We start from the raw sequence: 15,586 nt of genomic DNA, 5'->3' as shown, positions 1-15,586 counted from the left end.
CTGTCAGTTTTCCCAGGATCCCATCTGCAGGCTCCAGGGCAGGTGGGGCTTAAATTAGAGAATGTAGCCCAGGTATCTACCAGAATTTGGCAAGGTTTTTCACCAATTTTTAGTTTCCCCTTGGATATTTAAGGGAATAACTGGTAGAGTTTACCAGAAAATCCCTTGGAGTCCCATCCACACGGGAGGCACCCTCTTGGGGGCCTCCTTCAAGGGTGGATACGGGGGCCATTCACTTTGCTGTAGAATGATTTGACAAAAACCTTTTTTCTAGTGTCCTGGTTGATTGCAAATGAGACACCAATTCTGGGCCAGTGTTTTGTTGATGGACCCCTAGGAGGGCGCAGTGAGGGAGTCCCAGGTGTTTCAGGTTTCTGGTCTTAGAACTGGTTGCAGCTGTGAGGCCACTAACTTGGTCGACTTTTGTTACAGTTTTATAGTTTATTCAGAGTGGAAAGGCACTTCAGATAGAGGACTAATAGACTGAGTACTCAGGGAAAGGAGGATAGAGAGGAGTAGTAGAAGCTACCTCCGTCTTAAAGTCTTTTGTTTTAAGTACCTACTGCACCTTTAATTTTTCATTAGCCTTTTGCAATGACTCTTTCAGTGAAGTTATTTTGGAATCTTAAAGCCTTTCCGAGCCTTCTGCATACCACTTAAAATAAGTGTTCCATTCTTTCAAGTGCACTTCGTAAAGTGAACAAACTTGTGTAATTAGAACATTGCCCATAATGGCCATTGCAACTCTAAATTGCCTTAGTAAGATTTTGCCATTTTAGTAGATATCTACAGCTTCTGGGACCACAGTTCTTAAACATAAAACAAGCAGTTGTGCCAGGTGGTGCATGCTCAATTCTTTGAAACGTGAAGATCTCATTTCTTTAGTTAAGCGTTGGGTCTCTTGGAGCCAAATTAATACCTAAGAGGGATGTGCCACGGGTCTGGGGATTTTGTGGTGTTTTACAATATACCTCATTGTATGGAAATTTTCTTGAGGTGGCAGGTGACCTAGTGTTGACCTATCCCATTCCATGACCAATTTATCTTAACACAGGATTCTTACAATTAGATGGCGCGCATTCTATCAGCTTTTAAGTGCTCAACCTGTGCCCACCAATTTTGTGGTTTTGGCTTCAAGATGCCCATTAACAATAGATCTATTATTCCTTTACCCCATATGCACATTAACAGAAACCAACAGTAACCAAGGAAACGGAACTGTGGACACTGCAGTAACCAAGGAGATGGCACTGTGGACTGGCCAAGAGAAGGCCTTAGGTGCTCATCACAAATGGTTCCCAAAGTGGAACTACAGACCAAACCAGCAGAACCCAACAAAAGGGGACTAATGGGCTTCCCTGGTGGCGCAATGGTTAAGAATCCACCTGCCAATGCAGGGGACACGGGTTTCGAGCCCTGGTCCAGGAAGATCCCACACGCCGCGGAGCAACTAAGCCCATGCGCCACAACTACTGAGCCTGTGCTCTAAAGCCCATGAGCCACAACTACTCAAGTCCGTGCACCTGGAGCCTGTGCTCTGCGACAAGAGAAGCTGCCGCAATGAGAAGCCTGCGCACTGCAATGAAGAGTAGCCCCTGCTTGCCACAACTAGAGAAAGCCCGCACGCAGCAATGAAGATCCAACACAGCTAAAAATAAATAAATTTAAAGAAAAAAGGGGTGGGGGACTAACTGAGCCCTCAGACTAACAGAGCTGGGGACTTGGGTTCCAGGTGTCAGCTCAAACTGACCCATTAAGCTGTGTCCTGGGACCACAGACTAACCAAGGGCTAAGGACTGGTGCTCTGTTAGAGACTCCTGTCAGTCTAGACCAACCCATGAATCCTGGACTGGAAAGCCAATTAGACCAGAAGCTCAATGTAGAGAGTGGAGTTCATATCAAGAGGAACTTACCCACGGCCCTCAGAAACAGTGACAAAGAAAGAGAACTCAGGGACTTCCCTGGCGGTCCAGTGATTAAGACTCTGCACTTCCACTGCAGGGGGCACAAGTTCAATCCCTGGTCAGGGAACTAAGATCCCACATACTGCACAGCCTGGCCAAAAAAAAAAAAAAGAACTCAAAGCATTTGTGGATATCAACACGTGTATTTCTTGTTGTCTATGAAGTCATCAGGAGTCTTCAGATCCCACCACTACTACCAAAACTTAAAATACAAAAATCAACTGGGTAAATTTTAAAGCTCTTATTGGCTTTATTTAATGATTCATGAATCAGGCAGCATCCCATCTAGCACAAAGAAAGGAGCTCCAAGGAGCTGTACAAAATAAAGGACTTTTATAGGTAGAAGGAGTTACTGAGTCCAAGCTCCTACTGCTCACTGCATGACAGGCCAATAAATCAAGAGACACGTTGTTGGGGCAAGGAACAGCAACTTTATTCGGAAAGCCAGCAGACCAAGAAGATGGTGGACTCCTGTCCCAAAGAACCATCTTACCTGAGTCAGAATTCAGGCTTCTTTTATACTAAAGAGGGAAGGGGTGTGGCTGGTTGTTGCAAACTTCTTGGTGCTGCAATCCTTTGCTCTTGCAGCTGTCCATGTCCAAGTAGGTCAGGTCACAATGTTCACATAAACCTCCTGGATACACACAGGCCAAGGGATGGCAGGTTCCACCACAAACCCAACCCGAGGCACCACAGTGAGTCCTGGGGCAGCACTATGGAAGCCAGGCCTCTTCTGTGTCCAAGTGGTTGTGGAGTTGGCACAGCTGGGGACCTGAGACATGGGTCTCCTGGGCAGTCACAGCATCAGTCCAGCTTGCCTGTGGAGCTCACGCTTCACCTTTTCTTCACAAACTTCTTTCTGGAAGCATTGGGATTTAACCGTCTCCTGCCGGCTCCCAAGGTGCTGTCTCGGACCTGCAAGGTAGCTGACCGGCTGGAGATATCATTCTCTGCAAAGGGAGACACCCCAGCTATGTAGTCAGGGGCAAACACGTCAGTTTTCTGCCTGGCCTTTCGGGAAAGTCGCAGCTGAGGGAAGCGCTGGTCCTCGGTCAGGTGGGGGTTGATGGCGTACTTGCCCCCTTTGGGAGTGGGGAGTGAATACTGCAAATAAGACGAGGAAAGGCCATTAGGAGGACGGGGATTCGTATTTATGCACATCAGATCCTGTTACGTAAAGCTTACCTGACAACTCTGCACGCGGGCAGACGACACCAACGGAGTCTATCGTCACTGCCTACTGTGCACTGAGTACATGACATGCATCTTCCCACCTGAGCCTACTCTCACCTCACAGATGAAAAGCAACACGGTATTGTGACTACATTCCCTCAACAAAAGACAGAAAGAATTACACTAAAACACAGAACCCTAGTAGGCAGGTACCATTTTCATAATGGTGTAGGTTAGCACTTCTGAAATAACCACACACACACACACTCCAGTTGAACAAAATTATAATTATGGAAAATGGTGTTATGAAGGGTGTTATGGATATTAGAGGGAGGGCTAGAATGAACTCTGTGGTGTTGAACTGAATCTGAAGTTATAAATTCAATTTTTAATACAGGTAAGAGAAAAAGTATTAATATGTGTATTTATATATAATATTTCCCATCTTTGTCCACTGTGGACCTGGAATTAATGCCACCCTAGGACAATAAGCATACCCACTGTCCAGTGCCCAGATCTTTGCTTCTAAAAACTTAAGAGCTCCTTAGAGAAATGGCTGATTCCAGGGCACAGGCAGGGAGGTATAAGAGTCGGAACAGCTTGCTGTGCCAGAAAGTAAAATTGTTCAAAGAATAACTGGGGCACATCAAAAAGACACAGAAGCCATCCTGAAGGGGCTCCATGAACAGTTTGAGTATCAAAATAAATAAGGATAGCAATGGATCACAGCCTACAGACTACAATAAAAATACATGCGACCACACTCATATAAATGATATATGGGAAAGTTCCTCTTTACAGCAGAATGGCAAGTAATAAATATGGAGAAGAAATGATGCAATTAGAAAATCACCATTTGGCAACCTTCATTGTAAAAACTGATTCAGATGACTTTAACCAGTAAAAGTTTGATGAGAAACAGTATTCACACAGTATCAGACTATCTTTCTCTAAGTTACTTATTAATCACGGATAATAACCTTACAGGAAATTTGGTAATCTTGGTTTTGTTAATTATATTGTGGTTACACAAGAAACCTCCAACTAAGTGATCAAAGTTATTATCAGCAGCAAATTGGACACAGCCTGAATCTAACCAGTTGGAAACACCAGACAAACCCAAGGTAAGGGAGAGTCTACAAAGTAACTGCTTTGTACTCTTCAAAACTGTTCAAAACTGTCAAGGTCATGAAAGACAGCAGACCTGAGAAACTACTTCAGTTTAAAAGAGACTAAGGAGACAGGACAATGAAATGCAACAGTGAAATGCAACATGTGATCCTAGACTGGATCCTGGACCCCAAACAAACCCCCTTCTCTTGCTGTAAAAGAAATCTGTGGCGAAGTTTGAATATGGTCTAAGGACTCCCCTGGCCGTCCAGTGGTTAAGACTCTGCACTTCCAATGCAGGGGGCGTGGGTTCGATCCTTAGTTGGGGAACTAAGATCCCACATCCCACGTGGCACAGCCAGAAAAAAAAAAAAAGTCTGGAGCTTCCCTGGTGGCACAGTGGTTGAGAGTCTGCCTGCTAATGCAGGGGACACAGGTTCGAGCCCTGGTCTGGGAAGATCCCACATGCCGTGGAGCAACTAGGCCCATGAGCCACAACTACTGAGCCTGTGCGTCTGGAGCCTGTGCTCCGCAACAAGAGAGGCCATGATAGTGAGAGGCCCGCGCAGCGTGATGAAGAGTGGCCCCCGCTTGCCACAACTAGAGAAAGCCCTCGCACAGAAACGAAGACCCAACACAGCAAAATAAATAAATTAATAAACTCAAAAAAAAAAAAAAAAAAGTCTGAATATGGTCCATAGATTAGATAGTATTGAAGTAATGTTAACTTCGTGGTTTTGGTAATTGTATTGTGGGTATCTAAGACGAAGTCCTTGTTTCAGGAAACACACACTGAAGTATCTAGGTGCAAAAGGGCGTCATGCATAATTTACTCTCAGATGGTTTAGGGGAAAAGAAAAAATATAATGATAAAGCAAATATAGTGAATGATTAAATTGGGAAATCTAAGTGAAAGCTAAATGGGAATTATTTGTACTATTTTTGGCAACTTTTTAAAAAAAAAAACTACGAGATACCATTAAAAAAAATTATTTCAAAATAGAAAGTTAAAAAAAAAAAACAACCTTTCTAACGTTAGTGGCATGCACCATACCTGGAGAACTCAGAGCCAGGTCAGCCACACTCATACTTGCCTGCCTGTCAACCCTTCTCTCCTGATTCCTCAAAACAAATCCACCCCGCTGTGTATCCAGCCCAGGACTCTCTTGTGCTGAGTATTTACACAACCTTCCCTTGTGGTTCTTGAAGCTTCTAGACATTCTACCCATCCTCAAATTCCCACACAAATCCATCCTCCACCGTCCTGCAAACCATCCCTCTTTGACCCCACATATATTTGGCCCTTGCTTTTTACCGTGTGGAATTACTGGTTATTTCTCCTTAGACTGCAAACTCCTCAAAAACCTCACAGGGAGGTTGAGTTGTGAGCTCTCCCCACCTGCCTTGGTCCCTGGATCACAGGCTTTCAATAACTATCTTTAGAAACCAGGAGGGTCTGTTTGTCCTCTCTGATCATTTCGATCCTGGTGCTAAAAGGTCTCGCTTCCCCGACCTGGGCCCTGCTGTTAGGGGAGCGGGAGATGCGCCACTCACCCGGAGGCCCCGAGGATTCAGCACCTTAGGGTTGCGGGAAAAGTGCATGCGCAGGGTTCCATCGTCGCTGACGGTCACAGACACCTTCTTCAGTGTCTTGTTTCCACACTGTGCACAGAACACTCTGCTCATGTCAGATGTTGTCCTGCAGAAACAAAGGAGATGCATCACACTGGAGCCAGAGGCAGCAAACCCCATCCCCAGAGCGCAAGGTGAGTCTCGGGCCTCAGAGGAGGAGACACAAGAAATGGGGACAGGCTGGACTGCACCGCACACATCCCAGACCAAGGCCACCTGCCCTCATGCTGCTGATATAAGCACACTGCTGCTGCACGGCTCCCACAGCAAAGGTAAATGACATAAGGAGCAAGTTAGTAAGTAAGAAAACTGAGCAGGATGTTGTTACAGTAATAATGAACTCTTACTGAATTTTGTTAGGCATTATTCCACAAGTTTAATGTCAAAATAACCCTATGAAGTTAATATATCTCCATTTTACGGATGGGGAAACGAAGGCAAGGTAAGGTAGCTTGCTCAAGGTCACAGAGCTAGTAAGTGGCAGGTATAAGCCCAGGGAATCTGGCTCCAGAGTCAGTGCTCTTACCACCACCATACTTTCTCAAGGGTCATATTATTACATTACTCAACTATTTCTGAATACCTTGTGCCCAAGTATCAGCCTAGGCATTAAGCCAGGAGGTGGCTCTGGAGGTGCTGAGAATTTACTAACCAACAGGACACACTATCAAAGCTGCTATGATTAAATGGGTGTGGGTGCTGAGGCAGACCCACAGGCCTTGCCTCTCTCCCACCCGCTCAAGGCCCAACAATGGACCCTGAACAGGCAAAGCTGCTGTTGTCAGGGACCAAGCAGGAGCCCTGGTGTCTGTCCTTGAGGAATTCTCCCTCAGTTCCCAGTGGTAAGGACACAAGAGCTGCGTGAAACTGCCGGAGAAGCCAAGCCCTTTCCTGAAGTCTCTGCGAGTGAACTAAGCAACACGGGCTAGGAAATAATTATTTTGTGCAAGAAACCACTCAGTCACTGGGGTTAATCTAACAAGAATGGAGAACATTTCCAAGTGTTTCTAAGAACGAATGTTAATTTGAGGAACTTAGAGCTTTTGTAACAAAGGACAATGGGGGAAATGAGATTTCATGAAGCAAAAAGCTTTACCGACATGAGCCTGGCACGTTTAAACACTAAAGATTCAAAGAATGCAGAGGCAGTTTTGAGGAGTGGCTCCCCAGCAGACCTGCAGAGGACGGTAACAGAGATGGGCCCCGAGCCACGTCGGGGAGGGCTTCATCCAGGCTACTCCACCGTCAGTGGAACAGCACTGGGGACACAGGGAGAGACACCTTACTGCTTTGGAAAGCAGTGCACACAGGCCTCCACAGTAAGGGGCTCCACCAGATACCTGACATGATGGCTACCATGTCTAGACTGAATCTGTGGAAAGGCTGGAAGCCACCAAGTTCCCAGGGCCACGCTTCACTCAACAGCAGGGCTGCAGTATAGTCTCTTCCATTCCAACCAGATCTCGGATCCGGGGGCCTCTCCACACAACACCAGCCCTCACCACGAGAAAAACCAATTCATGAGGCAGAAAAGAAATGGGGAGGAGTGCATGGTCAATGAACTAAACAGTTCACGTCAACGGAGCACTTCCTATGCGCCAGACAAGCACTCTTTTATGTGACGATCTCCCTAGTTCCTCACAACCACCTTTCTAATTTTACATAAGAATCATCTGAGGTACAGAGAAGCTGACCAACTTCTGCAAAGTCACACAGCTACTAGGAGACAGAATCTGGATTGGAACCCACCCACATAGTCTGGATCCAGAGTCCACTTTTTTTTTTAAACAGAAAATTTCAAACATGAAGTAAACCAAAGAGCACAATGAACCCTCATGGACCCATCACCCAGCTTCATCTCTACCCTCACCCATTCCTCCCACTTCTGTTTTATTTCAAAGCAAGTCCCAGACGTTATCCCATCCATAAACATTTTGGCACTTACTGCTAAATGACTAGGGCTCTTTGCTCCAGAACCCACACCCTTAATCCTATACACAAAGGTAAGGACAAAAAACACCCGCCCTGGCTTTGTCAGGTGGGAGGTCACTGGCCACCTCTGTCCCAGGGCTTTCAGTGCCCTGGTGGGGGCAGAACCTGGCCTGAGTAGGAATGACAAGGTGGAGGGAATGCCTGTACACAAGGCAAGGTTCTCCTTCAAGAAGTCTCTAGAAGGTTTAGGAACAGAGGAGTGTTCAACAGAGGGGCACTGAGCCCAGGTTATTGGCTACATACTTGAAACAGCCGTGGCAGCGCAAGATGTAGCTCCGGGCCTCGCGGATCAGCATGCCGTTCACGGCCAGCACATGCAGCCCCATCTGGAGCAGGACATTCTGCAACCAACAAGTTAAAGGGAAACTGAACTCATAGCAAAACCAAGAATTGTTTAATATCTGCATAATCACAGTTAAAAGAACTTCCCAAACCCTGGTTTGGCTCATAAAGGGCTTCTACTGAAGAAAAGCAAGCTTAGGATACCTCTCAAGACATGTAAACTAGGACAAGGACCCAGATTTTTCTTCTCTCAGGTGCCATTGACCGAGATCATCATTTCGCCAAGGCCTCCTTTAGCAATCTCTCTTAACAGAGACATTTATTGTGTGAGAGCAAATATACTCATTTCTGGACTCAAAACCTCTACAGTCTCCAAATACTTAACTGAGCACAGGACGTTACACACACTGAAAGAAAAGCAGCAACAGATCATGAATACTGAACATCAGAAATTTAATATACCACATACATTCTGCAGGTATACTATGATTCCCTAACCTCCAAGCAAAACTAAAAATTACCAAAGAGCACAGGCAAAGTTTCTAGAGCCAGGAAAAGAAGCATTACACAACAGCCCTGTACACACCCCCAAACCTCCAAAGGACCACTGCCTGTAACAGGTATGACACCAAGCCCAGGGCCAGCCGATGCCCATTCCACCCACCTGCATGGCGAAGTCTGTAGTCACACAGCCGACCCGCACATCCTTCGGGATGGCACACTGCTTCATCTCCTGCTGGACCTGCTTGATGTTGCTGGGGGTTATCCACCCACCCCCGTCATCATCACTGTCTTGGTCCTTCCTTTCTTCAAATCCATTCTCTTCGTTCTCTTCCTCACTTGGAATAGCCTCACCTTTGTCAATCTGAAACGTTAACAGAATTCAAACTTCTCGCCCAAAGGAGCAGCTGGGAGGCGCTAGTCTGTTGTCATCAGGAGATCATAAAGCAGGGCCTTACCAGCAGCTCCTGAAGTTCATGATCAATATTAGGCAAAGGATTTCTCCAGAACACAAAGGAACTGAATTCTAGGTCCTCAGGCTCACCGACTGGGTGTCCACGTTCTACTGTTCCTCGTGCGGGTTTAGGCTGAGGTTAAAAGAAAAATAATTTTAAAACCTGAAAATTGAGAGGGTTATAAATGAAATGATATACGATATACAAGCCAGATCAGACAAGGATGGACAAACTATGCTATCTGTCTAGGTAAATTTGGTTCCCTCTAAACAGACAATTTGTGGAGATCTGACATGTAACAGAAAAGAGCATGAAGAGCCTGGCTGGCCTGTCTAAGAAATTACCTTTGAGGGCAGATGGAAACCAGAAATGTGTAGAGGAGTTTCTGGGTGCTGAATTGATGAACTCACTTTAACCTTTAAAAAGAAAAGAAAAAAGTGACAGCTCTAAGCAAAGAAATGCAGGTTGAAAATTCAACATGGAAGAGTAATTTAAAAAACAGAAAACAAAATACTTCCCCCTGGTTATTGAAATAAAAGATATTCAATGTTTTTTAAAAAGTGGGAAACATAAAAATATATGTAAAGAATTTTTTTAAAAAATAAATTTATTTTTGGCTGCGTTGGGTCTTTGTTGCTGCGTGTGGCCTTTTCTCTAGTTGCGGTGAGCAGGGGCTACTCTTCATTGCGGTGCGCGGGCTTCTCACTGCAGTGGTTTCTCTTGTTGCGGAGCATGGGCTCTAGAGCGCAGGCTCAGTAGTTGTGGTGCATGGGCTCAGTAGCTCTGCGGCATGTGGGATCTTCCCAGACCAGGGCTGAACCCGTGTCCCCTGCATTGGCAGGCGGATTTTTAACCACTGAGCCACCAGGGAAGCCCGTAAAGAATTATTCAGGGATTCCACTACTACCAAATAACCACTTTAGGACATTTCTTTTTTGTCCCTAGACATAAAGGTTTAATGAACATCATTATGTGTAAAACTTGGAAGTATCTTTGGTTATATCCTTAGGATAAATGCCTAAGAGTGGAATTGCTGGGTCAAAAGATAGGCTGTTTTAAAGCTTCTGATACAAAACAGCTAATTCCTGCCCAAAAGACTGCAGGAAAGGGCAATTTTTAGGAATCTCAAATTGACAGATGCCAAAGCAGAAACCCAGCTGAGCCACAAAGTCAGAGTTTATATGAAACTATTCCCTTCACTCCCATCGCCCCAAAACATTCTGGTGACACACAGATGTCTATATTTTAGGCATCACTTTTAGACTTCTTGGATTGGAGGACTCTACACTTGGTTGAAAACAAGTGAAGGCAGTTCTGACTAGAATAGAATCATGAGCCCACTACAGTTTTGATGACCTTAGACAGTGGAGATCAAGTAATTCTTTGCAAACACTACTTGAAATTACTTATTACAGTATAAGGTTAATAATCTATCTTTCAAAATCCTCTGGCCTAGAAACAGGTAATGGGGTCCAGGCACAAAACCATTAGTCTCTTAAACTTAGCCAAGCTGGACAAGTCCCTAAAAGCACAACAGGAACCCAGAATTTTGAAGGTAGCAAGAGTTGAAAAAAATGGTAATCATTTAAAGTGTTCTTTCTTGCTTGCTTCTGGAAAAGAATTCTATTTTTAAAAAACTAGTGAGAGGGGCTTCCCTGACGGCGCAGTGGTTAAGAATCTGCCTGCCAATGCAGGAGACACAGGTTCAAGCCCTGGTCCAGAAAGATCCCACATGCCATGGAGCAACTAAGCCCGTGCACCACAACTACTGAGCCTGTGCTCTAGAGCCCGTGAGCCACAACTACTGAGGCCTGCGCACCTAGAGCCCGTACACCGCAATGAAGAGCAGCCCCCGCTCGCCACAACTAGAGAAACCCTGCCCGCAGCAACAAAGACCCAACACAGCCAAAAAAAAAGAGAATATTTTTACTCTTTCTGCATTTTATTATTTTAATTTAGTTTATCTATTTGGTTGCACCAGGTCTTAGTTGCGACAGGCGGGCTCCTTAGTTGTGGCATGCAAATTCTTAGTTGCAGCATGGGGATCTAGTTCCCTGAGCAGGGACTGAACCTGGACGCCCTGCACTGGGAGTGTGGAGTCTTAACCACTGTGCCAGCAGGGAAGTCCCTGCATTTTTAAATTTAACCAACGTTACCAAGAACCTACAGGTCAAGACTGAGACATGTTTGCTAATTGTAACGTATGAACCTTATCTGGATCCTGATCCAAACAAGTAAACTATTAAAAAAATTTTATAAAATAATTGAGAAATGTGAACACAGATTGGATATTTGATGATATCAGGGAATTACTATTAATTTTGTGTAGGTGTAATATTGGTTTTGTGGTTATTTTTTTTAGAGACATACCTTATCTTTAGAGACACACCAAGAAATATCTATCAGTGAAATGTTAGGCTGTCTGAGTTCAAAATATTCAGGGCTGGGGTTGGGTAAAGATGAAAACAGATCATGAGTTGACAACTGTGGAGGCAGGATGATGGGGACACTGGGTCCATTATACTATTCCCTCTACTTCTGTACATCTGATAGTTCTCATAATAAAAAAGTTAAAACAGGGCTTCCCTGGTGGCGCAGTGGTTGGGAGTCCGTCTGCCGATGCAGGGGACACGGGTTTGTGCCCCAGTCCAGGAAGATCCCACATGCCGCGGAGCGGCTGGGCCCGTGAGCATGGCCGCTGAGCCTGCGCGTCCGGAGCCTGTGCTCCGCAACAGGAGAGGCCACAACAGTGAGAGGCCCACGTACCGCAAAAAAAAAAAAAAAAAAAAAAGTTAAAACAGATAAAACCAACAATCTTTCTTATTTACCTTTTCTGGTTCTTGTTTTAGGTGAGACACCCCAACAAACTCTGCTTCCAGCTGGTAGGTAAGTGCCAGTACTTGGATATCTGTGGCAGAGAGGCTGGGATAGTCTCCAGTTTTCTTTGAAAACTCAGTCACTGTAAACAAGAGATTCCCAACTTCAGTTAAAAGCAAAGAGCTATATGACCTTGGATAACCATAATGAAAGTATGAAAAGAACTTAGGATCAGTATCCCAAGAAAAACGGAAGCCCCAAATCTTTTTTTTTTTTTAAACTGAAGTATAGTTGATTTACAATGTTGTTAATTACTGCTGCACAGCAAAGTAATTCAGTTATACATATACATACATTCCTTTTTAAAATATTCTTTTCCATTATGGTTATCATTGGATATTGAATATAGCTGTCTGTGCTATACAGTAGCACCTTGTTGTTTATCCATTTTATATATAAAAGCTTACATCTGCTCACCCCAACCTCCCCCAACCCCCTTCCCCTTGGCAACCACAAGTCTGTTCTCTATGTCTGTGATTCTGTTTCTATTTCAGAAAGGTTCATTTGCGTCATATTTTAGATTCCACATATAAGATATCATATGGTTATTTGTCTTTCTCTTTCTGACTTCACTTAGTATGATAATCTCTAGTTACATCCATGTTGCTGCAAATGGCATTATTTCGTTCTTTTTTGTGGCTGAGTAGTATTCCATTGTATACATGTACCATATCTTCTTTATCTGTTCATCATCAATGGACATTTAGGTTGTTTCCATGTCTTGGCTGTTGTGAACAGTGCTGCTATGAATATAGGAGTGCATGTATCTTTTTGAATTACTATAGTTTTGTCTGGATATATGCCCAGGGGGGGAATGTTTCAGCCCAATCTTATGAAGTAAATACTGTTAGTATTTCCTCAAAAAGATTAAGTAACTTGTCAAAGATCACACAGCTAGGATGCTGGAGAAAGCTAAAGAAGTCACAAATAGTGTAGGTAACAACATCTCCATTATCAGGCCTTTAAACCCTAAAACACTTCCAACCACCTAAGTCCTTTCCTGGGCAGGATCATCGCCTTGATCCCTACAAGAGAACAACGCTGACTCCTAAGCCAAGTGAGAGTTGTTTAGTTTTCTTTCAGGACTAATGTAAGGCCTAAAAGCCATCCCTTTTTCTGACTTGAGGCTGGCCTCCATATCCAAAACAGTCATCACTCTTATCTACTGAAAAGAAATGGGCGAGAGTAAGAGATCTGGGTTCTTCTATTTTTTCTTAATCTTTTTAACATCTTTATTGGAGTATAATTGCTTTACAATGGTTAGTTTTTGCTGTATAACAAAGTGAATCAGCTATACATATACATATATCCCCATATCTCCTCCCTCTTGCAGCTCCCTCCCATCTTCTATTTTTAATCCAGACGAATTTACTGAATACTTACAAAGCGCTGGACACTGCTGAGTGACATTATTCCTCATTTAATGCTCCCAGCAACCCCTCGGGTAGGTACTGTTAATCCCATTTTACAGATGGAGGCAACCGAGGCCTAGAGCGTCTGAGTGATATTCCCAAGGGCACATAACTAGTAACTGGCAAGGCCTGGCTGACTCATGACCCAGAACTCCTCTCTCCCACCACGGTCTCCTAGACCGTGGAGTTTCTTTTATTTACTTATTTTTTGAATTTCTGAATTTTATTTATTTTTTTATACAGCAGGTTCTTATTAGTTATCCATTTTATACATATTAGTGTATACATGTCAATCCCAATCTCCCAATTCATCCCACCACCACCATCACCACCACCCCCTGCCACTTTCCCCCCTTGGTGTCCATACGTTTGTTCTCTCCATCTGTGTCTCTATTTCTGCCCGACCGTGCAGTTTCTAAATCAACTCTGATAAAGCATCCAGACTCCGACTAGAACCAGAGCAGGTTCAGTCAGCAACCCGGGAACCAGCTTTGCCAGTAACACCGGGCAGAGACACTCACCCAGCCGCACGTATTCCGGGAAGGGCTCCCTGAAACGTAGCTCGTAGGGCAGGACTGCGAGCCGCCTGCGCGTGGCCTTATCCCGAATCTCGCTGACCACATCCCGAATGGTGTAGATGTTCTTCCCGATGTCCTGAGGGGAGACCGGCCCAACTCACACCCGCCCGCACCACGCAGCGCGCTGCCCGATTTCCCAAGCTCCTTTAGGGGCCACCAGCCCAGACCCCGCTCCTCTCCGCCAGAGCTCCCTGTACCTGCAGAGCCGCGTCCTGCAGGAAAGCCCCTGCATCGGCTACAACGTGCTCCACCGGCGCCATCTTGGTCCATGGAGGCCGGAGCGTGCATGCGCATGCAGGTTGCACCCGCCCCTCTGTCCCAACCTGGGCCTCTGGGAGCCGGGAAGAGCGGCCGCGGCAGCATCTTCCGGCTCAGGGCTCTACGAGCGCATGCGCGGTGAGGCCGCCAGCTCTGCCTGGGAGGTGTGGGCGGGGTCAAACCTTGGGAGGGGCGGGGGTCCACCCGAGGAAATTCGCTTTGGCGTCTGCTCCTTAGCGCCTTCTTTACGCTTAAATGCAAATAGTCTGTATTAGTTTCATTGTTAACAGTCAATCAATACAGATGCCCTAATTTAAAGATCACAACAACCCTATGAAATAGGTACTATTTTACGGGTAAGGGGTAGCTGCTCAAGAAAACTAGGCCCAACTAACATGGGTAGTTAGTGAGGTATCGAGATTAACACTGAAACAAACCGACTCAGAGCCGCTTTCTTACTACTGTGCCATACCGACCGCTGCTTGCTTACTTACCCCCGCTTCATTTTGAGCAACTTGGGTCCAGGATCTCTTACGCCACTTACATAAGCAAGGCTCATAATTCCTTGCTGAGATTCCATAATTATGAGATCTGGTCTATTAGAAATTCATGCTGGCGAATTTTGGCTGAATGATGACTTGAGTTTTCAGTCATCCATCTTCAGAGGTGTTGAGTTATTCTAAACTTTCTTTGTCAATTCTTCACTCCAGTTTTTACCCCTTGGTTATCATTTTTTTTTTTTTTTTCCTGTACGCGCGCCTCTCACTGTTGTGGCCTCTACCGTTGTGGAGCACAGGCTCCGGACGCGCAGGCTCAGCGGCCATGGCTCACGGGCCTAGCCGCTCCGCGGCATGTGGGATCTTCCCGGACCGGGGCACGAACCCGTGTCCCCTACATTGGCAGGCGGACTCTCAACCACTGCGCCACCAGGGAAGCCCACCTCTTGGTTATACTTTATCCATCGTACTTCCAAAAATTGTTCACTGCCCTCGGGGGTCTTTTAATAGGTGCCCAAATCCCTTTTCCTTCCCCAGATGTCTCAATTTTTTTTTTTTCTCTTTTGTGGGATCTTAGTTCCCCAACCAGGGATCGATACCCGGCCCCAGCAGTGAAAGGGCCGAATCCTAAGTGCCTAGACCGCCAGAGAATTCCCTATCATATCAATTTTTTTGTTCTTATTTCTCTATACTTTCAGTTTCTCTGCAGAATTTTACAATGCTGACCATTTCCTCTTTCTGGACTGTCTCCTTGCCTCACTTTGGTGTTTCATCACTATCCTGGTCCCGCTGTGTCTCTGATGATCTCTCACACTCCTTCACTGTCAGCTCTTCTGCCTTGCTCACGGGGCACCC

At 45.3% G+C, this 15,586-nt stretch overlaps 2 protein-coding genes across 2 annotated transcripts in view; one reads left to right on the top strand and one right to left on the bottom strand.

The window, feature by feature from the left end:
• Window positions 1-1,561: 1,561 nt before the first annotated feature.
• NOB1 (NIN1 (RPN12) binding protein 1 homolog) lies at window positions 1,562-14,340 on the bottom strand. Its single transcript, XM_029241234.1, has 9 exons — window positions 14,174-14,340; window positions 13,920-14,052; window positions 11,938-12,068; window positions 9,454-9,525; window positions 9,113-9,241; window positions 8,818-9,018; window positions 8,115-8,212; window positions 5,802-5,946; window positions 1,562-3,068 (listed from the first exon to the last, which is right to left on the bottom strand). Exons 1-9 carry the CDS (start codon window positions 14,234-14,236, stop codon window positions 2,799-2,801), a joined length of 1,242 nt encoding a protein of 413 aa, XP_029097067.1. The 5' UTR covers window positions 14,237-14,340; the 3' UTR covers window positions 1,562-2,798.
• The window catches only part of WWP2 (WW domain containing E3 ubiquitin protein ligase 2), a 157,886-nt gene continuing 148,381 nt past the window's right edge, over window positions 6,082-15,586 (top strand). Inside the window, exons 1-2 of the mRNA XM_029241211.1 lie at window positions 6,082-6,151; window positions 11,959-11,995. The gene's annotated coding sequence lies outside the window, so the exon portion shown is untranslated. The remainder of the gene's footprint in view (window positions 6,152-11,958; window positions 11,996-15,586) is intronic.

The sequence above is a fragment of the Monodon monoceros genome, unplaced genomic scaffold (assembly GCF_005190385.1).
Source record: "Monodon monoceros isolate NGI ecotype Baffin Bay Population unplaced genomic scaffold, NGI_Narwhal_1 Super_Scaffold_10, whole genome shotgun sequence".
Classification (NCBI taxonomy): Eukaryota; Metazoa; Chordata; class Mammalia; order Artiodactyla; family Monodontidae; genus Monodon; species Monodon monoceros.
This window is presented reverse-complemented; position numbering and strand designations above follow the sequence as displayed.